We start from the raw sequence: 22,960 nt of genomic DNA on the forward strand, positions 1-22,960 counted from the left end.
ACACACATGCATTCCTGACCCCTTTTCAGACAGAACCACTGGTCACATAGGGCACTCTTGAGTGTTTGACCTTGTTCAGACCTGGTTTTAACATCCGTCCTTAGTGATCCAATCACAAATGGTCAGCTCTAAGTACAGGTGTGAAAGCATGCGAGACACTATCTGCTTTTAGACATGTCCTGAACTCCTCCCCTAAATTATCGTGGGGGGTTGTATGTAAGAACGCAAATGTCCGAGTGAGTAACGGCGGACATTCTCTGGAGTTTCTCCTGAAAGCCCCCTAGTAAAAACTCTGGATACTGTTCAAACGAGCCTATGTAAGAATACAGCAAGAGATAATCCAGAAGATTCACTGGAAGCGAGTGGTCCTGTTGTTGACATTTCTATGACGCGATGGACGCAAATCTAAAAAATACAAAAAAAATACAAAATATTTTAGGATTAAAAACTGGTAGCATACACGTAGAAGACATAGACGAAGATGACATGTCAGGAAACCAAAGAGATTCGAGCAGTACATTGATGCTAATGTTGATGTGCTGTTTGATCGCATTTGATCGAGAATCTCGTACTGCGTTGTTCAAATGTGAAAGGCAAACTCCAAAGAAGTCTGCAACTCATTGTGTGGACATTCTCCTGAATTCATGTCTGATATTGAGTAACGCGTGAAGTGAGATCTGATCTGAAGTGGGAACTTACGAACTGAGAGCTTCCACTTCTGATCAGATCACTTGGGATGGATGTTGATACCAGGTCTGAACGGGGCCTTTAAGACCATCTGAGTATACTGCCCTCCATACTGAGGGGAGGCCTCCCCATGAACCTGAGGTGAGGAAACCTGTTTGTCAGACAAGGAAAAGTTTTGGCTGCGTTCCATGACATGGCTGTATTTTTGCTGAGTGCTAAAAGATCCATCACTGCCAGCTGTCCTGCCAGTGGCTCTGTGGATACCACTGAAGTTCCTAAAGATCCTCTATCAACTCCCCATGGAGAATTAGGTGTTGAAATATATTCTTTTGGCTAGAGTGAGGTTAAGCCCTTGTCATGACACAGAGCGATACGATTTCCTCTGGGCACTGTTAGGATTGCTCACTACTGTGTGATTGTCATGTGAAATAGCAGCAGCTGGCATGTGTTTAAAATGCTCAAAAAGGCTTGTGGTTAGCTCCCCGCTGTTTGTTTCCCAACGTGAGGAGTGTGAAGTATGGCAATACACGTGCAAGGGAGCTTGAGAATACACAGGCTCAGATGGTAAGAGTTGAGAGTTTTGAGTGCAAAATCCATTACGTTTGTTAATCACCTCATTCCTATCTAAATGGTTTTAAAACGGGAGATTTAAAGGAGCTCGTGTTACCATTCCTATAAATCTCTGGACTTCCCGCTGACCTTTCCTTTGCTACAGGTCAGATCTCAAGAGCTGATGGCGTGATGGATTTGTACTCAAGACGATAAAGGTGAGGTATTTACCTCATAAAAAAAGAAATGCAGATCTGAACGTAGACAAAAATAATGCATTGATGACAAAAATTCCAACAATGAAAGGTGATATTTGGAGCCCAAAGAGACTTCCTGGCAGGAACAATATTTAAGACAAGATAGGCTTCAATGAGCCTGGTATTGTTCGTAAAAGCATGCATTCTGTGAGAGCACTTGGTCATCAGTGCCAGCCCTGGCACAGAAAACAGCTCTGCCGTGCAATTTGTCTTGAGCAAGCAGGCATGACGGAGCCCAGACAGCATGTGCAGGAGTTAAATGGGTTGAATCCTCAAGTCCAGGATATGGTTAGGGTTTGTCCACAACCATGGTGTCTATGACACAACACAACAGGTTAGGTGTAACCCTGCAAATTTACATGGACAAAAAGGTAATTTGGGAATGCAAGCAAGTTTTTCTTCTCAGTCAATCGATGGCAAAAGGTCTGACATCATGTTGTTGACTGATCCAACTTGTGTATCATTTCACTTGACCCAACTATGCTTGGCACTTTTCTAACCAAGTGACATGCAACAGCTCTGCCTGCCAACAGCAGTCGATGTGGTAGCACACCCCTGTTATAGCTCTCAAGGACCCGACAAGTGTTAGCGCTCATAGTAAATGAGTGGAATCTCTGCCCCCTGGCACCAAGACAGTGCTTCCTGCAGACTGAGAGGAGTCTCAGGTTGGCCTCGTCTGTTTGCAGAACAACATGACCTGTGTCTCCTGAAGCTCTGTGTGGAAGATCAATTACTTAAAAATGAGAAGATAGGAGGAGAAAATTTTGGGCCCCGAGTCTTTTCACTGTTAAATTGCAGGATGATGATGATGAGCCCTCCAGTAACTAGAAGTTTTCTTGCTTGGCTAAATTAGAGTAGTTAACCTAATGTCTTCCTGATAAATTGCTGCATTTCTCATCTGGATGGTTGCCTCACATGTGCCACTGATACTTGCAAGCTTCATTTTGAAGTTTCCTGTTTATGTGCTTGTGGTCAGAATTGAATGGAAATGTTTCCATATGTAATGAGTGATGGTTGAGTAGTTCTATACAGACTTATCCTGTACACCAGTGTTTCCCTGTCCTCTCTGTCAGGTACCCCCATAGCTCCATCAGGTGCCACTTCATCAACAATAACTCTGATGATCCAGGTGTAGAATCTGAATTCATTTTGAACTGGATGTTATTTTACACCAATACTGATAATACAAAAGTGGATATTGTTTATGCTTTTTAATTCAATGGAACCAAAACATTTTTTTAGATTTGTTTGGTCGACAAAGCGTCTCTACTTCCTCCCACTGAAAATGAAGCTGAAATATGCCAGATACAGGTGCTGCCACCTTCCACTGGTGACATAATTTGGAGTCTGCACAGTAGTGATCGTGGTGTGGAGCCAGACTATTGAGGTCTTGTTGATACACATGCTTAGCCAATCGCGAGCCAGTCTCAGATGTTAATAACGACTGTGCTGCCTGTTTTTATCACATCAAATAACTAATTAAAACCAAACTTACTGGAAAAATAAGCATTTGGAAAAACATCAGTGTGATGGCAACTACCTTAAATAACAGAAACAACTCTTTGGGGGGGAAATAAATGATATGGCGTGTCCAATTTGCTAACATGGAGGAGGTGGGGAATTTAAAGCAACCATCCACCAGGGGGCAATCAAGAGGTTTTGGCTTCAATTTTGGGGAGCTGTCATGTTGTCCATCTTTATTTTCAATCTATAGCAGTCGGCTACCATTGAGGTGAAGTTCAATCATTCAGTCATTCGACTTTTTAAGCAATCATCCATTTATTCAATGTATTTTAATTAATTAATTAATTAAATTTGTTCACTTGTGAGTTCACTACAAAATTTTTAGACATCATGCTTTAAATCACAAAATCCTAGTGTTCAAATGTTTGCTGACTCAGTGTGGATATAAAATCCAATTGTAACTGCCAATTGACAAATAAGTTGAAATATTCTACAATCTTTGCAAGTCCTGCAGTGGTTGGGAATCATTACTTTCCGTTAGCTGAAGCTAATGTCAACAGGGCAGGCTAACTGTAGGATTCAGTGAACAGACACTCACCATCGGTAACTCTATCCTTAACCAGGATCTACAATGTTGGCTCCTACGTACTGTAACAACCTATAGTACACGTGTTCAATGTAAACAATCTTTGCACATTTTGAAATCATGTGTCTCCTTGCTATACTGACGTGATTCACACCCTCAGTGCTGTGAGGAGACAGGATTCATGCTGTTGGCCTCCCTGTGGTGTTTTATCAGTGTATGTTATTTTGACCCAGGCGGCCGGCCTCCTATGATCTACTGCTTATCAAACACCCAGTCTGATCTGTTTCAATTTACCTTTTTCATATGGAGAAAATGTGTGTCCCTCGCATACTTTTTACACAAACACCCTGTGTCACAATAACTTTTACCTCAGATTTACTGTGTCACTTTACTGAGGCATAGCGTGTTCTCAGTACACAGTGTTCCTGTTGATGCCACACTCTGAAACGCTGTAATCCGTTGTGGTGTTGATGTTGGGAGTGGAATTATGGTTAGAATGTGCAGTGATGTTCCTGCACAGACCGTACTTGGCTGTTTTTCGCGGTGGTGGTCTGAGGCTGCCTAGTAGCGGCGCTTTTGGTTCTGGAAGAACGCTGAGCTTCTGGTTTGATGAAATATCCCTGAGATCCAGCATCTGAGGGGTTTGAATTCACTACACATGTCCCCAGTCCACACGGTTTAACGCCCTGATCAAAGGCCCGCTCCCTCAGCCGTGGAGGGATATACCACAGATGCCCTCTCTAGTCCTGCGTTATAGAGCGCCTCAAACTTTTGAAAATAGATAAATAATGCTGGTAAACCGCAGAGATTAGGGGAAGTGACTTAAGTGAAGTCCCACGGCTGTTTGGTGAAGAGAAAGAGACTACAGGCTTTACTGAGCCACAAGCTTGGGAACGGATAAAAAGCTGTTGATGTGTCATTAGAAATTAGCCTGCTGCAAAGAAATGAACTGAAGTGGAAAGGCTGTGTGGTCATGTCGAGGACTCGGGATATTCAGTAGTCTGACCAAACAGCAGGTTCTGTTTTACTAGGTCTTTAAGTGGGGATAAATTCCAATGTTACACTCAGGGCAAAGTCCAGTCAATGTGGTACGTCGAACTAGCAGGAGCATCGGTGTGCAAGAGGTATCAAAGAGAGGAGTTGAGTCTTTCTAACAGTTGTTATCAAGCCGCTTCATGCCAGAAAATGTGAAGAGGTGATTACTCAAAGTGACGTTGGTCGAAAAAATTCGACGAATCTGACTTGAAAGATTTAAATTGTCAAACATAAAGAAGACAAAGAAAAGCTATTGCCTTGTTAAAACGCAAGAATCACTTTCTGTCAACAAAGGCTTTCACCCACAACACCACAACCTGCTGTGCCTCTATCAGAGGCGGTAATAAGCACATTACATTTCACCAACAGGCATGCGATCCGATGTGACATGTTATTTTCTCCTCGCTCTTTTTTTCCTGGATTGCGATCAATGTTTTTTTTGGTTTTTTTCAACTCTTCAGGAAATCACATGAACTTAAGAGATAAAGAACACGCATGCCTCGTGACTTGCTCACTATTTAAGACAAGGGCTTTCCACCCATCATTTTCGCATCATACATTAGATGACGAGCTGAAAAACAAACACCTTTTATAGGACTATAAATGTGGCCGCTAACAGTTGGAAACAGAAAGAGACGGAGTCGAGGCTCAGTCTGGCAGCACATGCTCTCCTCTGCAGCTCCCGTCTGGTCTGTGCAGTCTGCACCGCTTCTCTCCTGTGTCTCTCACTCGGTGGGAGACGACAATATACAGAGTACAGCGGGAGCAGGTCGGAGGTCAGGAACTCAGTGGTTCGAGGGCCTTCTCTGCAAAGCTACTTTCGCAATCATGAGGCTGTGTGTGTGTGTGAGTGGCAGTTATGAGTGGGTAGAAACACCAAGAGCATGTGAGTGTGAGGTGTGAGCACTGTACGCATGCGTCGGTTGCTCCTGCCAGAAACTGCTGCGCTGCGGGGCGTCGAAATCAGAGAGAAGTGCAACAACTCCAAAGATTTACTGCCGTGCTACTGCCGTGCTACTGACGTGCTACTGACGCCTGACCACTTCAGGGCTCTGAGCTCATTGCTGCTAACATGTTGTGACACATGTTGACTTGTAAAATCTGCTACAATTGTGTCTTCTGGTTGTTTTTGGGGGCTGAACGCAGGGTTTAAAAAAAAAATACAGCACTCCGACTGAAGCTTTTACAGAGTCTCCTTTTATCACATTTGCTTTGGATAAAGACGTCTGGCGAATAACGTCCCGTATGTTAACTCATGTGTGGGGTATTAATGAATGACTGATTTTGTATATGTAGACCATGTTGTGTCAACAAAATTATGCAGAGGGTTGATTACACTCTGGCACTAGCAGACAGCTTGACAACTTAAAACACGGACGCATGCAGATCCATGCAGGTTGTCTGCCAGTATTCATCAGAGGCAGCATGTTGTTATTGGGGATTAATACCAACCATAGTGGTGAGTCAAGGAATGAGCCACACTCCTCTGGGCCAAAGCCGCAAAGCATCCCTGACTTACATAACGGCCGTTTTTGTGTTGGCGTCTAAGCTTCCATGTGTCTTTTTGTCTCCCGACGGCCACACAGATGGACAATGAAACCAGGTTCCAATATCCTGATGTGAAAAGCCAAGAGAGGATCTGTCATCTTGATAGAGTGATCCAGGCGAGACCTGATCTGTCTGAGTGTATTTCCTGAAATGAAAATTATGCTCCGAAGGGAATGAGGCCTGGTGTGTGCCAGACTTATGCTGCTGCGAGTCTACGTCTGTTGTCAGGGGATAATTCATGCAACGAGGTAGGGGCCGACATTGAAACCAAATAAAAGTGAAGTTGCAGTGATCAAATCCAGACATGCTTAGTTAAAAACAAAAAATCACAATTTATTAAAATGTAAAAGCAATTTTCTGAAGAGAAGACAACAGTTAATTATATACATTCACAGTTGTTGATCATTGGATACGGTATTATGTCTCAGACTGGATAAAACAGATTGGAAAGTGTCTGAAATGAAAAGATTCATGAATAAACATGATTTTGATAATCACTGCATAAGTGTTGAGGCGCAGCAAAATAAAAGAAGGTGCATGTTTTCAGTTCATTTCCTGAGCAGAACACTTCATTTTGAGGATGTCGGTCTTCAGAACCAGGCGGAGAAGCCGTGCTTTTCCTTCACCACCCATATGCTGTCAATCACTTTACCATACTGGAAGACAGAAAAGGTTTTGTTATGACTCAAGGAAAATTCTTTGTGCTTAAAATGTTTCGTGTCTCTTCTGTTTGTGTTGCTTGTACGACTCGTCCTCCATGTGTGCCCACCTGGTCATCGGAGACCTGCTCCACGTAAACATGGGTAGTGTTGACCACTTGCATGCGGGTGTAGCCATAGTCGGTGCTGCGGAATGCGCTCCACTCTTTGGGGTTTGGATTGAAGAGGTCGGTCCTCTCTCTGCACCCCTGCAGAGGATCCAACAGCGTTAAAACTGAGTCTGTTACTGATGAACCTCGTGTCTTCCTCGTCCACAAGGCCTGTGCGACATTTACAACTAAGGCTGTGCCTCGGTGTGAGTCTGGCTGCATTTCAATATGACTAATCCCTCTGCGGCTGCATGACAAAGCATGCCCTGTGCTGCTCGCTACCACATAAGAAAACACTTTACCAGAGAAACAGCTGGAGCTAAACTTCTGTGGTGGACCAGCTGCCACACAGACGGGACTGGGTACTATACATAACATTGTTTTTGTTGATATTGCTGTCCAATTCATGCACCGATCCTGGTGGAGAGGCATTAACAGTGATGCAGTGAAGTGAAAGCACTTACAGCAGAGCCTGTGATGATGTGTACCGGAGCTTTTGGTTTCACATATGGCTGCTCTTTGCTGCCATTGAACACCTAAAGAATAAAAGAAGAGCACGCATCTTTCTCTGAGCCAAAAGACGAGCCATACAGACATGTAAAGTGCTGTGAATAAGTTCATGTAAAAGCTGACCTTGTCTCCATAGACAGGCCACAGCCTCTCATATGTGTGCTCATGAGCCCACAGCTCCAGATCCACTCCTGTGAAAGACATGATCGTCAGCAAACTTCTGTAAAAAACAACTACAACAACAACTGAATCATACACATCCTGCTGCTCCGTTATCTATTGAGTCTCAGATCCTCTGCCCGTTTCATTTCAGATTTCTCAGCAAACAACAAATGCTTTGGATCAGATCAAACAAAACTTTCAAAATTTCCACCGCAATTTAAATAATTAAATGCAACAAACAAAAGTCTGAGTAATGTAAGACAAGAAAAACATGTGGGAAACGGCTGGTGGGAGATCAGCCAGACCAAAGGTCTGCTTTTTTAATAAATGATTTTTGGATTGCTCCACTCTCTGCAACTGTTAGGACATTAGTCTGTCTGAGTGTGCAAATTTGTGATCTTAAAGCGCCCATTAGCAGAACACAGCTGGTTGTCGAATAGGGAGCATACCATAGCTGTAAAATAGATCCTCTAGACCGGGGGCTGGCGGTTTGGTGTCGTTCCGTCCCAGTCGGACCTGAGACAGAGCAGAGAGGAATAACAACACTGGCAAGAATTGGCACTGATGTCAGAAACTCTACCTGCCACCTGAAACGCTACCTGGTAGAAGCCCATTGCACCAACGCCAGCTTGACTCCAAACACTGCCAAGCGCTGAGAGGAGTTATTCTAACTGGAAACTATTTGGTCCAAATTACAGCGATTATGACAGCAAACTGTACTCAACGTGCTCATGGGTTGTGATGCGGACTGGCTGGCGTGCAACATGTGCGACACGTCTGCTACCAGAAAATAGTCCTTACAAAAGCGTTTATGTAAGAAAATAAATGCTTCCACAACGAAGCCGTGCTGTTCTTTATATAACACAGGAAACAATAAACAATGAGCCCTTTATAGGCAATTTATATAATGCTTTAAGACAATAATTTAATTCTGTAGCTTGTCCAAATTAAATATAGCCATTTCAGTTAGAGTCCTATTACCAAAATAGTAATAATTATGCTAATAAAATGTCTGCCATCAGGAATTTTTACACTTTAGACCAAGCATGAATATGAGAGGCACCATCCTCAGTCACTCAGTGAGACTGTACGGTTTCTATAGACCTACACCGATCAGCCACAACATTAAAACCACTCATCTGTTTTAATGCTGTGGCTGATCTGTGTAGTTTCCATCTACATAAGAATGATTACTGTGTAGGCCAGGGGAAACATATGAACGAATGGATGGGATTCTGTGGTTTGAACTTACATAGGAGTCAAACTTGGTGCAGTCGTCCTGGTCATCATCAGAACAGTACATGGGTCGGTGTCCCATGGTGATGATCCATGGACGCGCTGCTCTGTTTTCGGGTTTGTTGGCCTCCTACATCAGGAGGGAAGAAGTGAGATAGATCACAGGGGTACTATTATTTAAGAAAGAACAACGTATCAGTAGATTTATGATGGAGCCAAACAGAATGAGACAACTGAATTTAAAGCTGGAGAGAGAAAGTGTGGGAAGAAAGCAGAGCTGTCATCAGTGTGTTAATGGTGTGGTTATTAACCTCCAGGTCTTTCTTAAGCCACTCATACTGCTTGAAGAGGAGCTCCGGGCCGAACTCGGGGTAGAAATAAACCTCAGTGGAGAGGGAGATGATGTGCGCTGACCCCAGGTTCCAGCTGCGGACACACATTGTTTGTCATACAGCTGCCACTTCAACCCTCAGCAGACCGTGTCACTGGCAAACAGATGAGTCAATCATTCCCACCTACAGGAGGGTTCACTTTTACCTTGATGTGAGAAGAGATGGAGCCTTAAGGCTTGGGTTGGTAATCCTGGAAAAGCTAGCAAGGGGCTACACTTTGAAAATATGCAACCGATACATCCCACCGCCTCTCACCGGCCCTGTTGTCCAAGCTACGCCCCTAAATCGCATGAATGTGCACTGCCTGACAACTGCTAGAAGCCGACTCTTCTGTGACATGTTCGCTAATTTCTACCTGTCATCTCTGTGTCCCTGTGTCCCCCTGGCTGAAGTTGTGCAAGTAGGCAGTTCAGTTAGTGTCCGACCGGTGAGCCAGGATATGATTGGTTGTATTTATTACTGTCCTGGGGGGGCCACAGATATCAGCTTTTTTCTTTCTTCTTTTCTTCCAGTGGACCTTTTTTAATCGATGGTGATAGGGACGTGAAGGAACAACTTACAAACCCTTTAACTGAAATGCTGTTTATTTTGTTGTGTACACATGTTGTGTACATGTGTACTGTATGTTTCAGTAGCATTTAAGGGATATCATATTGCCCATCCGCTGCTCTTCTTTGCCTCCTTTTGTTCATAGCCATGAACATAAGCGAATGGCCAACTTGCATCAAGGCCCAGGGACTGAGGAGTGGGCAGCTGGCCTGGTACTATCTTACTGTCTGAGAGAAGTTGATCTGACATGGGCAATGAGTCACACAGTCGCTTGTATAGCTCCTCTGTATCGCTCCCATGTTCCAGAGATAGGAGAGGCAAACTAAACTGGGTGAAGGGAGCGCTGCTATCCTCTGCCTCCACTTTCTCTGGGCTGCACATTAATGCTTGCTGAAACAGAGGAGGAGGGTTGGCACACTTTCCAAAGATGCTTTACACAGGACCTCTGTTGGAAGATAAATGATTTCTCCTTCCAAGCTTTGAGTGTGCAGCGACCATCCGCTCTTCATGTGAAATCGTCTTCTAATGACCCCAACTGTTTCTGATTCTTTCACCTGCGTAAGCCAATCAAAGCCCATCATTCTCACTCACTTATATCATCTTCTGTCCTCTTACCTGTACCACAGGCTCTCGGTCTGGCCCGGCATACTGAAGCGATTCCTGTAGTTGGAGAAGTTGCTGTGAACAAACCAGATCGTGAGAAACGTAATTAGGTGGGCTGATCATATAATCTAAATTCTTTGAATATACAACAAACAGCAATCAACGCCGCAAACTGCTGCTCTTTTATTTTTGTGGTGCGTCCACCAGAGCTGAAAAAAGCTATGATGCATTCAGAACTCACTCTAGATAATTCCAAGCTTTGCTGTACAATGAGACTGTAGTTCTTTAAATCACTGTGTTTTACGTCCATTTTCAGTTTGCGCTTCAACTTGGCAGAAAACGCAGGATGGTATATCATCGGATAAAGATGACCATCATGTGGTGGTGACATCTGCTTCCAGCCATTCTTAGACATTCTGAGAAACCATAGGCTGTGCTATAGCTGGGCCATCAATGGTTGCCCCGCTAAATTAAAGGCTGTAGAAAAACATGTTTTCAAGCTTAGAATCATGGTCACTTTCTGGAGCCAGATCATCAAAATTTGGGCGACGCAGGGGAAGCCAGGGTGGAGCGGCGATGGATGAGCAAGCAGGAGCCACAGTGACTAAGTGTACTACACCTGTCAATCAAGAAAACGTGCCTCTAACTATACCCTTCTTTAAACCGTGACATCTTGTTAAAAGGCTTTCATTTTAGATGTAGCAGCCATTAGAGGAATCCCATCTTAAAGCATTTCCACAGCGGTTTTAGCATCAAGTCACGGTGGTTCCTGCTTGATCCCGATATAGCAGTGTGCTTACAGTGATCAATCTGCCACTACACTTACTGTGTGTATCACTGCCACCACAATCACCGCCACTCATTTCTAGACTTTTTATACTGCACCAGACAACATTAAAACACACTTCAAAAACTCTGGGACAACAAGAGAGCAGCATCATCCACACAAATATTACAATGGGAGCAGCATGCAAACAGGGAAAATCTCTTTCGTGGAAACGTCGACAATCTGCCAGTCTATTTTCAAGGTTTTTAATTTCAGCATGAAAGCAGGAGCCAGTCTTCTCAAGGGGCCATTAACTCATCGAGGTGATTTGAATGATTGTTTTGTTATCTTACGTAAGAGAGAAGAACGACAAGAGAAAAGGGGGCAATATTAATGTTAGCAGCCGAGTCAGGGTGGGACAGATCGCTCAATTGAGTGGGTTAATGTTGGGTTAGGGGTAAGTAGAGAGCAGCAGGGTTAGAGGTCAAAGGGCAGGAACGGGGACACAAAAGGAGGATCACAGAAATCTTGTGAAAAGTCTGAGTCTAATGAGACCAGAAGATAGCTTTAAAAGACCAGTATGATAACCCGGCAAAGGTCAATTTAGGAGCTGTGACCAGTCAAAGAAAACAGTTTGAGTCGGCAATATCAACATATAGCTAAACCTTCAAAATGTCCATTTTAATTCCTGATTTTAAGGATAAATATTTGAAAATAATGTCAAATCATTAACAACTATCAATCAACTGGACTTGGTAAATCCTAAGCAAACAAGTTCAAATAGAGCCCCTGGGATGAGCTCCTGTGAAAATCAATTAAGGTGCCGAGTTCTCAGTTGTGATGCTGAACCAGGAACACTCACAAATGGGTTTATACTTCCATCTTGTGGCTGGGAAGGGAACAGGCAACAATTTTGATATGTCTGTGAAGGACTTTTTAAAAATAAACAGTTTATTCTTTTAGTGGAATAATATAATCTCGGGAATCCAAACACAGTGATATCACTGGGCATGCCCTAAGGGAAAGGATGAGCCGGTAGAAATGAAGTCAACCACAGGCTTTAAAGTATTTTGTTTTGCGGCTCATCTGTGGAAAATCTGATTGAGAACAAATATGATAAGCTTATATTAGTGTCATTAATCTGCCCCGTGAAAAAGTCCAGTGTGACATGTGACTCACTTTCTGCAACCCGTTTCCACGTGTGTTTGCTTTTCCACTTAAATCAAATTGAGATAGAAATCCGGCGGATGTCAAATTCAATGCGAAAAACCTGACTCTTAAACTGACCCTACGTGATTTTCCCTCCTCGGCAAATCTTCCCTCTCATCATCTGATGAGCTTAATCCAGGCAGTCGGAGAAATTAGAGGGAGCCAGTTACAGTCGTCAGGGAAGCATATCACTAACTCCCATCACGAGACGTTGTTTCAAACGGTGACGGCAATGTCCCAGTTCCCCCCGGAGACCCTGATGAACCCATACATTGTGCTCAAGGAACAAAGACTGTCTTGATTGGGGCCTTAGCATCTTCTGTGGACGAGCTGTTCTCATCCTGCTGGAATGCTGACTGAAAACTTTTGCGGTCAGCACAGTTTTAAATTGCATTTTACCCGTTAGGTTTTGAGGTTGGAAAGAGAGAGGAACAGAGAAGTTTAGTGGGAGGGAGCACAACATAGAGTGAAGACGAAATGCACGGGGCCAGCAGCTGGGAATATTTGGATTCGTAACAACACCGCGGAACAAAACACACATTTATGTATAGGAGAGGGGGCTGGATTTCTAGGTTATGTAATGTAGCGAGGCGCTTCTTGATTATCAGTTTCTTATGTCAGGATGCAGCGCCAAGAAAAAGAGACTACTGTTAGCGGCTCCATAATAAAGACCAGGCAGTAGTCACATTGCACATGGCAAGGCCAGGAGCGGACTGACTCTGTACAGCCGTGGTGAGTAAATATTATGGTACAGGATCAGGCACCTTGAAAAACACACAACTAACTCCAGGAGACGTACTTGGAATTTAACACATATGAGCTGCTGATCCTCAGTATAAAAAGCATATGAAGGCCGCTGAGAGGCTTCCAAATACCATGAAACTGAATTTCTGATTTACCTCGGAACTTATTGAAAACATCTGACTATCAACAGACTGATATATGACATTATAGTTATGTAAGAGAAAGGTAGCATACGAGCGTACCATTCATAGACATTACAAATTACAGACACTACAAATACACTCAGATTCACTCAAATAACCGTCATAATAATAAAGCACGATATAGGGTCATAATATCAAACTAATAAGGAGAATACTTAATAGGAATATGTTGTAACAGCTATGTACAATACTATGTACAGTTGGACTAAAGACGACTATGATTTGTTTAGACTTCAACAAATTATTATTTTCAACATTAATTATCTGTCTATTATTGGATAACTCCCCTGCGGTTGTATGCCTTGGCCATCCAAAGAATTTCAGTCTACATACATTTTTTCTCTTATGAGCTCATTGTGACTTTTGGTTCATTATCAAATTAAGACTGAACAAAAATGAACTTATTGTCTCCGATTTGTTTCTACACAGTCAGGTCCCTGCAATGTTCTCTGCTCACTGTCGTGTCTCTTTCTCCCAGACTTATGACACCACATTCAGTGATGATGAGTCTAAATGGAGACACGTCCCACCACCACATCCCGTCTATGGGAATCCACAAACAGATAGTGAGCTGATGATTCCCACTCAGATAAATGTTAGTTTTGGAGAGTATCGCCTTGTTTAGATGTTGGTGGTTCCCGACGCTGCTCCAGGCTTCACAGACCAAAATAGCTCCCATCTGTTTGAATGACCATAGTGTTTCCTATAGCGGAAAAACTGTGGCAGACCATAACGTTTTTGGGGGTTTTGCAACGAAAAGGAAAACATTGGACGACAATAAGCAGACAACAGACAAAACAGTCAGAGAACATGTGGACTCACCGACCACGTGTCCAGTAAAGAGCTCTGTACTGCACGTGTGAGTCTGAGCTACACTCAAAATATCCGAATGAGTCAAGAGACGTTCTGACGAGTTCCACCTACTATGTAGATTCGTGGTTGCCTGGACAGGTCATGTAGGGCACGTAGGCTGCTATGGACTGGATCTGCCTCATGAACTCATCCCCGATCCTGCCGTTGTCCTGGGAAAATAACACTCAGTCGATATACATGACGCCAAAGATTTTCCTGCTTCACAACAACGTTCTATTTTTCTACATTTACTGAAATTCAGCTCAATTGTTTATGAAATTAAGTCTATTTTCCAAAGTAATGAAAAACCTCAGTGAAACCAAAAGAGATTTTTCTTAGTCTTAGATATCCTCATACTGGCGACACAGCTTTTAAATACAGACTGCGGTTCATGGCTGTTCTGACGGCATTTACGAGCCATTAATGACCTTTCAGACAAAGTTCCCTCTCTCTGTTTTTCTATTTATAATATCAGTGAAAGCGCAGGATGTACTCGCACACACATTCTGAAAACACAATTAATTTTTGCAGGAGTCTGCTGATTGCATTTTACTCTTCTCTCCATATTAAAATAAAGGCATTAATAATGCAGGAACTCATTTCATAAAAAAATAATATCATCATCCGAGACGAGGTTATGTCTGCTAAATATCACAGATGACAGCTGGGAGGTTTTCAAGTGAGCAAATATGTGATTTGGGACCAAAGTTCAGGGTGTTTTGAATGGCACATTTTCTTTATCCATGAAATAGTTGGGCGACATTAGCCGAACTCTCATCTTTCACCGCAGGCTTAAGGCTTTTCACATTAGTGCTAATCATAAGCTGTGTGTCTCCACCACAGCTGAGTGCCTTTATATGCACTGATAATAAACAGCGGTGAGTCTTGGGAAGGGGGCGGCGGGGGGAAAGGTAAAGCAGTTATCATGTCTGTCACTGTGGAATTAGTGGGAGAAAAGAGCAGCTTTACGAGTATAAGATATTGATGAAAGAAATTTGCCGGCAGTGATATTAACTGAGCTCAGGTATCATCACAGTTTATGATATTAGGAAAATAGAAGGGGCAAAATACCTCATGCATATCATAGGCAAAGTCCCCTGTAAAAGAAGCAAAGAAAAATATATTAGAATATGTTTGTTTGGAAGTGATTTTTACTCTTTACCACCACTTTATAGTTTAAACACACTGTATATCTTCAGAACTGCCCCAATTAGTTTCAGTTTTTTTTAAATACTCAGACTTAAAGGAACATTTTGAGAAATATGCAAATTTTTTTTCATAGAGTAAAATGAGAAGCACTTTTATGGTTAACATGGAGCTAGGGCCAGCAGACGGTTAGATTAGCAAAGCATTAAGACTGGAAACAGCTAGTCTGGATCTGCCTATGCTGTTAGAACTAATTAATTACTGAGCATAAGAGGTGCTAGTAGGCAGATTTTTTTCCTAACAGTTTCCAAGCTACTAAGCTAAGCAAATTATCTGCTGGCTCCTAGCATCAGATTTCGTACACAGACATGACTGTGGCATCCATCTTCTCATCTAATACTCAGCAAGAAAGGGATTAAGTTTTTTCCCCCTAAAAGGTCAAAACAATCCTTCGCCTTAGATTTAGACTCTAAATAACATAATAAAGAAATCAAGTGACATGTGCGTCATCCAACACATATTTTTCTGAAGCAAAAATTGCAGAATTAGGGATTACGTAATGATGATTACAATACTACCTTCAATAGATATTTCTGTTGGATATCAGCTAGTTTACTTGATTTGACTTTTGTTCATACAATCTGGTGACTAGCGCAGCACACACACGCTGGAGATTTCAATGTAGAACGGTGCTCGTTCACTTTGAATGTGGTGACATCATGTGTTGCTGAACTGCATTGTGGTTCTGCTCCACTTTATGAAACAGCACAGGCGTCACCTTAATGTAAATATGAGACCTGTCTGACATCAGCAGTCAAAATGAGCCTGTAGGGAGGAGGCAGAGGCAGCTGGCGAACCTGGTTGTTGAATTTATTTCCTGTGTATTTCCCTTTAGCATCACAAATAACAGCTAGCATGGTATGTTCACATAAAAAACAGCTATGATGAGTAGGAAAGTGTAAATGGGTTTTGTGTTCATGAAGATTGTGCCAGCAAGAATTTTTAACGCAACGCATATGTGTGAGTCCTGCGTAATGTCTTGGGCTGATAATGACTCTCTAACAGCTTTAACAGTGTAAAATGCCGCAGTACATTTATCACTGTGGAGCTTACCTATATGCAGAATGGCGTCGTACATGCCGAGCTGAGTCTCCTTCTGTAGTCGAGCCAGAGACTGAGGGTTCTCGTTGCCCAGGTCACCGTACAGAGCGAACCTGGGACTGAAATGGCTGCTGTCGTTGAGAGCAGTGAAGGAGAATATGTCACTCCAGCCCTCATCACTGCCACAGTGGTACACTAAAACAACACAAAGAGGTTTAAATCTTCACATGTTATTGAGACAGTTTGGCCAACCCAAAGAGAGAGTCATTAGTATTAAATCACTACCCACCATAAGTAGCAGCAGGCTTGAGGTCAGTGAGCGTGACTCTGTGGATGTACATCTTTCTCTTCTCTTCTCCTGAGTCCACAAACAGGGTAGTGTAACCTTTGACGCTGATCTCAAAGAGCCGACCCCCCAGAAGGCCGTACTCCACCATGCTCTCTGTTTTATTGAAGGTGGTCCAGGTCACTAACATGGAGCCTGGCACTCCTGTGAAGAAAAGTTTCCAGTTTTTAAAAATGCGATGTAGATTGATCTGACAGAGACACTGGATTCACTTAGTGCTGCATTTTAGAAAGCCAACAGATGCTTATGAAAAGGCTGACTTTGTACAAGAGTGGCACTTCTGATCTTGCCGCTGGCAAGATACACCCATCACACAGCTGAGTTAAGCTGACAACTGGCCAGGTACTCAATTCATCAAGACATCAATTCATTAAATGACTACCACATGTTTCACCTTCATAAGGACGGGACAAAAAGCATTTCTGTGGCATTGACTCTATAAATCATGTAATCCAAGCTGTGTGGCAGTTATAAGACGTGTTTAACCTACAATAAAATGATTTACAGAGATGATTTACAGAGTTTAAAGGGGGAATATTTTGTACATTTGTATATTTTTATTCTGGAGAGGTGTTGCATGGTTCAGGTTCACAAAACTCATCATTTATTTCAAACTGCCTGTTATGCAACCCCTTAGCAGAGTCTCTGACTGAAACAAACAGTACTAGCACAGCCGACTTTCTTGTGCTTCTGAGTACCGCCTAATTCTCTCGGAGTGGGGGTCCTTAAAGCAAACTGTAAACCTAGTAACTTCTGCAGTAGCTACGAGTAAGTAAATTAGTGTAACTGTTTGGAAATAGAAACGTCTCATATCTTTCTATAAGCCTGAATAGACTGTTTTGTGAGAAGAGCTGTAGAGAGGATGAATGAATGAAAAATAGTAGGAACAAAATTGAGCAGGAAATGTGCTTTGGGCAGATTGTGTCTGTTTAGTAGAAAGATCGTGAAGTTTGGGGTGACAACAAGAGGAGACATGGCAGATTTAGTCTCAAAGAAATTTGACGGAGCTGACAGCAAAACATTTCAGAATTGAAGCCGACAAAGTTGAATGGTTGTGTCAGTAAGCTGTCCCTCTGATCATAGTGTTACTTCACTCCCTAGTGGTAAAATATGGTACTCCACTCTGCTCTGGTGTTTGACTTGATACATTTAAATGGTTTTTACACCAGCTCATTACCACGGGAACCAAGAGCAGTTAGTGTTCAGAGCAGCCTCATTATTTGAAAACTTTGGGCAGATTCAATACTGACAGCCGACACTGTAACATTAAATATATGTGACAGAAAGAAGTTCCCTTTTTTATGCACCAGGAAAGCAGAACATGCTGCGTTTCTTACTGGGAACAAACCTAAAAGTATCATTAAAGACGTCAGCCATTAATTCTCATGCTGTATTAAACCCTGTCTTTTTAATAAAAAGATAACTGTAAGTGATTTGGAATTTGTATATTCTTTAGTGAACTTGTGTGGCACAGCTCCAGTGCAGCAAAGTTCAACCTTCTAAAAATACCAGAGCTCTGAGTTTTCGTAATATTGAGGGATATGTACAAAACATCTGAAAATCTGTGATCCATATGAACCGGTTACTGGCTTGTATTCATACAGAGTAAAATAGCATTCCTAAGTGAAAACGCATGAAGCTGGCAGAAACAGCAAAGACACTTACCTGGATAGGAGAGATGCACCTGCTCTGGCTGAGTCCAAATGGGGACAACACCAAGCACCAACAGGGGTGCAAGGCTTAACAAGGCGCAGGCAGCGTGGAGAGGCTCCATTTTATCACTGCGCTTCAGAAAGACACGGCTGGTTAGAGCAGCAACACACTCACTGAAAATGAAACTGTTTGGTCACTACAATCACATGATCTTCAAAAAAGCGATCGTTCCAAAAAAAATCACATGACACCTAGAGCACTGATATAAACAGAAAGTAAACAACAACTTACCTGACTTAGTGAGAGTTTACACAGTGCTCCCTGGCAGCGTCACACACACACACGCGCACACGTCGTGTTGTGGTTTTTGAAGAGAGGTCACCATCAGTCAACCTGCAGCCAACCTAGACGATGAAACTGCAGAAACCCCCCAAAACAGCAGCGTCAGCGGAAACAGCACGGAAATAGATGATGTGACAATGAAAGCAGCTGATGTTGTTGTTCAGTGTGCGTTCGAGGGAGGAGGTGGGCTGTGAAAGTGAGTTCAAGTACAACAGGGATTGCAGGCCATGAATCAATAAAGGTCCCAAGGCAAACAGCCGATACGCCTCATTGATCAGGACAAAAAAAATAAAAAAAGGACAATGTCAGGGGCAGGAAAGCAAAAGCATCTGCTGCATTTTAACCTGAGACACCAGACACATCAGCTGACTGCTCCAACACTTCTCTACTGAGGAAACCTGCACCATTAGCAGCCCAGTCACTAGAGGGGGCACATGGCAAGAGCTGCAGAATGAATAGGAGGCTTTATTCTCCAATAAAGGGCGGTATTATGAGTCAGTGTCAGTTGGAAGAGTGTGTTAGCTGAGCCAGTCTATCTATCCATCTATTTGTCTGTCTGTCTGCCTACCTATCTATCTATCTATACATCTATACATCTAAAAGAAAAACAAGGTGAGTACAACATATTTCACGTTAAGAGCTGTGACGTGTGCACACACTGTCATTACCTGTCTCTAAGACCAGCGGTTGTGGCACCAGCTGTTTTCTAAGGTTAGCGGTTAGCCGCAGTAACAGTAGCTACGTTGACTCTGATGTTACGGAAAATATGACGCTTTTGAATGTGTCTCTAAACGACACTTACACTTTAAAGACATGGATACATATTCCCCGTGAGCACAAACCCTCCCTGAGCCGAACAGGTTAACTTCATGTGCCATTAATAATTTAAAAACACTCACAATAAAATCTCAGCTTTGTCTCCGAGAGCACTTCCTGACTACGTCATCGTGTCGAAGAACAACAGTGCCGCCGGCGGTTGTGGGAAATGGAGTTTTTTCTTCAGCTTGGAGAACCTGTGAGACTGGATATTGAAAAAGTTATTCTTTCTTTTAAAACCCCGTGATACAACGTGTGAGTGTGTTTGAATATAGATACTATTAACTGTGTGTGTGTGTGTGATGTGTGTGTGATGTGTGTGTTATGTGTGTGTTATGTGTGTGTTATGTGTGTGTGAGTTGTTGTGTTTTACCTGAAAATCCCAACAGAAGCTCTAGAGTTGCATTTTCTCCTTTGTAGTTTGATCCAGTTTTATCTTGGTTGGAGGGGGGGGGGGGAATACTTGTCTTAAGCATTGTTATTAATTATTTACTCAGCTTTGTTTAGGTACCTCAGAACTTTGGGATTGTTGTGTTCAGACATAAAGTACAAAGATTTTGATTCAGTCTTTTATTTTTTATTTTTCTTAATTAAATGCAAGAGGTTTACATCATTATGTCTTTTGTTTGAACTTTTATTGGAACTGTTTTGGACAGAGCACACGTCTTGCCTCGTTTCTTCATAATACTAAAGTTTTTTTCTAGGTAACTGACTTAAAAGTGATTCTCTCTTTAGATATAATGGACTCTAACAGTGAGGACGGAGACTATCAAAGTCATGAACATGCCTCCCATCATGATGCAGCTCAGTACAGAGTGACCTACCCTCATTGGAGAAACATCACAGATGTGAGCTGCGTTACTCATTACATAACAGAAATGTATTTTTGTATGATAGACTGTTTACTATAGTATATCACCACCAATTTTTCTATACAGGTGGATTATGATAAGAATGAGGAATTCAACAAAAAGAGGTAAATTGGTGCTTGCCTTGTGCTCACTACAGCATATGCATTATGTGTTTTCATTTTGCCCAGACTGTTTGAACATTTGACCTCACACAGGTATTCAGCGAGTCGCTCTGGTAACAACCCAGGCAGAGTGAAGCGGGTGGTGTCGTGCAAGAGGAAGACCCATCACCTGACGGTGGCTCGGAGGAAGCAGCTCGGGCCTGGGAGGACATTGGATGCTGCAAACAAAGAGAATGAGATGAGCTCTCTACAGGACGTGCAACAGGAAATATTTGACATGGACCCGCTGGAGTTCCCACTGAATGTCAATCATAACCACAGGACTGGTAGAACTGGTTATGAGCAGGCAGACTGCTATGCGCTTTCTGAGGTTGGCCACTCGGCTCAGTATATTTCTGTCCTTAGTGTTGGAGGTTCGCTAACATGCAGTATACATCTGAACCCAATCCTATTTTTCAGCTCTCAAAGGATCACAGTGCGATGACTGACGTGCTCTTTGGAAGAAATCTGAGACTGAAAGTAGCTTTCACATTGTGGCAGAGAAATGTTGGAGAGCTATTGACATACTTCCTGAGGTACGTGGTGTGTGTTTGGCTTTAAACATGTGACACGCGATATGTTCAACTTTCAAAAGTGTTGCATTACTGTTTTTGTACAGAATCCAAGACACTGGAGTGTTTGTCGATTTTCTCCCACTGATAAGCAGAAGGTAAGCATTGTATTTGGCAAGAACCTGAGAAATACCGCTTGCAGCTTTTATTTAAATCCAAATCTCCCCGCAGCATTGACGAGGACTCTCTGAGGATTACCATTGGCTGTTGTGTTGACCTATTTCCTTTAGTTAAGGAAGTCCTCACCAAGCCGTATGAAGAGTGAGTATCCCTGCTGAAGTAAAGTCTTATTTCAAAGAACTATTGCAAAAATAAAGCACAGAAGGACATACAGAAATGCAGAAACTACAGTAACTACAGAAATGCAAATAAAATTATGTTTGTCTTTTATGCTTGCAGGTATCTTATAGTTGGTTTGAACTGGATACATTCAGTTTTGAAAAAATGGTGGCAGCAACTAAGAGCAAGCGGCTACAGTGGATCATCTGAAGCTGTGTTAGAGAAGTAAGAGTTTTATGAGATGTGAAAAAATGCTCCATTTAGCAAAACAACATTGTCTTGTCAAAGTAAAAACAATATTAAGATGCAGTAAAATAAAACATGACATACAGTCTATAAAACATTGACTGCAAATAAAGATGGACAACGTGATGGCTCCCCAAAAGTGAAGCCAAATTGTCTGGATCACCCCCTGCTGGCGGGCTACAGTATGGGTCAGAAATCCCATTTCCTAAATGTTAATGGATGGGAGATGGACCACGTCAAATAAATTTATCTCAAAGATGGTTTATTTGAGGTAGTTCTGAACATGCTGATGGGAGTGAGTTATTAGGTGATATAAAAATGAGGTGAAACATCATGATTGACAGCAGAGAGTGATGCCTGATTGGTAGAGGACTACTGCAGCTACATCCCCAGATTGCTATTGCGAGGACAGGAGTATTTTACTTTCATTTCTGGATAGTGTGAGGAGACGCCTCGTCCATCTTTATATACAGTCTATGATATAAGCCCAGAGTCAGAATTAGTCACAATGTGTGGTAAAAAACACTTTAAACAGATTTATTTATTTTTTATTTTTTGTTATAGGAATTTTCAGGTCTTTAATCAGCGGTTAGTGGAGTTATGGCTTGAGGAACCTTCATTGAAATTTGTTCCAGGAGCTGCAGGAAAAAAGGCAAAGGTCAGTGCTGTATGAATACATGATGAATTTCATCATCATTGTTGACTGTGAGTGTCCTTAAACTGTACAAACTGTACAAACATGTGTGTCTTACATACTTACGTAATCTTTTCCCCCCAGGTCATTGATTCTTACCTGTCTCAACTTACCTGACAGCAATAAAGAGCCATATAACAGAGGTTTCTCTGGTAACAGTGACCTGAAATATTCAAAAAGATAAGAGTTGCCCCTGGATTGTGCCCTTGGATTGTACTGTACCGTGTCTGTAGAGGTTGGTGTATTTATTAGTTTACAAAGGAACTTGAACAGTTTAAATACTGAGGCTGTGCAATATACATTTTTTGTGTGAAACGATCATATTCTGAAGTTCTGTCACAGAAATGTGGTTGTTCGATGACTGTAAGAATCAAAATTTGTGTCATTGATATGTTGTTTGAGTTTACCTAATTTGATTTCCCTGATGATACAATTTGTGGATGTTATTATGATTTTGTTTGTTGGAAGAAAATGTACAAATATGTTTCTGTTAATAAATAAAAACAATGCACAACCTTTCTGCAACAGGAGACATTGTACTTTAACTCACTGTTCTTTACCTCAAGTTTTAACACAGCATCAGATTTCAGTTA

The 22,960-nt window shown here is 42.3% G+C and overlaps 2 protein-coding genes across 3 annotated transcripts; one reads left to right on the top strand and one right to left on the bottom strand.

Annotated features, from left to right (window-relative positions):
- Positions 1-6,434: 6,434 nt before the first annotated feature.
- acp7 (acid phosphatase 7, tartrate resistant (putative)) lies at positions 6,435-19,724 on the bottom strand. Its single transcript, XM_035168322.2, has 15 exons — positions 19,648-19,724; positions 18,698-18,823; positions 18,419-18,534; positions 16,697-16,897; positions 16,420-16,602; positions 15,232-15,257; positions 14,233-14,330; positions 10,399-10,461; positions 9,154-9,268; positions 8,859-8,972; positions 8,056-8,122; positions 7,568-7,635; positions 7,399-7,470; positions 6,896-7,033; positions 6,435-6,782 (listed from the first exon to the last, which is right to left on the bottom strand). The coding sequence occupies exons 3-15, from the start codon at positions 18,525-18,527 to the stop codon at positions 6,717-6,719; spliced, it is 1,320 nt and encodes a 439-aa protein (XP_035024213.1). The 5' UTR covers positions 18,528-18,534; positions 18,698-18,823; positions 19,648-19,724; the 3' UTR covers positions 6,435-6,716.
- LOC118116559 (KATNB1-like protein 1) lies at positions 18,657-22,883 on the top strand. 2 transcript variants are annotated; one of them, XM_035168323.2, is made up of 10 exons: positions 18,657-19,360; positions 20,300-20,412; positions 20,503-20,540; positions 20,631-20,907; positions 20,997-21,112; positions 21,196-21,246; positions 21,320-21,409; positions 21,548-21,652; positions 22,238-22,331; positions 22,452-22,883. In XM_035168323.2, exons 2-10 carry the CDS (start codon positions 20,305-20,307, stop codon positions 22,482-22,484), a joined length of 912 nt encoding a protein of 303 aa, XP_035024214.1. In that variant the 5' UTR covers positions 18,657-19,360; positions 20,300-20,304; the 3' UTR covers positions 22,485-22,883. The 2 variants fall into 2 exon arrangements, with proteins under 2 accessions (XP_035024214.1, XP_047197621.1); XM_047341665.1 differs by lacking the exons at positions 18,657-19,360; positions 20,503-20,540 and adding an exon at positions 19,387-19,819.
- The last annotated feature ends 77 nt before the right edge of the window (positions 22,884-22,960 follow it).

The sequence above is a fragment of the Hippoglossus stenolepis genome, chromosome 10 (assembly GCF_022539355.2).
Source record: "Hippoglossus stenolepis isolate QCI-W04-F060 chromosome 10, HSTE1.2, whole genome shotgun sequence".
NCBI classification, from domain to species: Eukaryota; Metazoa; Chordata; class Actinopteri; order Pleuronectiformes; family Pleuronectidae; genus Hippoglossus; species Hippoglossus stenolepis.

Coding starts and splice junctions, on each gene's coding strand:
- LOC118116559 (XM_035168323.2), top strand. CDS start 20,305: ATGGACTCTAACAGTGAGGACGGAGACTATCAAAGTCATGAACATGCC. Junction 21,247..21,319: donor CTCCCACTGATAAGCAGAAG/GTAAGCATTGTA, acceptor ATCTCCCCGCAG/CATTGACGAGGACTCTCTGA. Junction 21,653..22,237: donor TCTGAAGCTGTGTTAGAGAA/GTAAGAGTTTTA, acceptor TTTTTGTTATAG/GAATTTTCAGGTCTTTAATC.
- acp7 (XM_035168322.2), bottom strand. CDS start 18,527: ATGGAGCCTCTCCACGCTGCCTGCGCCTTGTTAAGCCTTGCACCCCTG. Junction 9,269..10,398: donor ACCGAGAGCCTGTGGTACAG/GTAAGAGGACAG, acceptor GTGTGTCCGCAG/CTGGAACCTGGGGTCAGCGC. Junction 7,636..8,055: donor GGATCTATTTTACAGCTATG/GTATGCTCCCTA, acceptor TGTCTTTCACAG/GAGTGGATCTGGAGCTGTGG.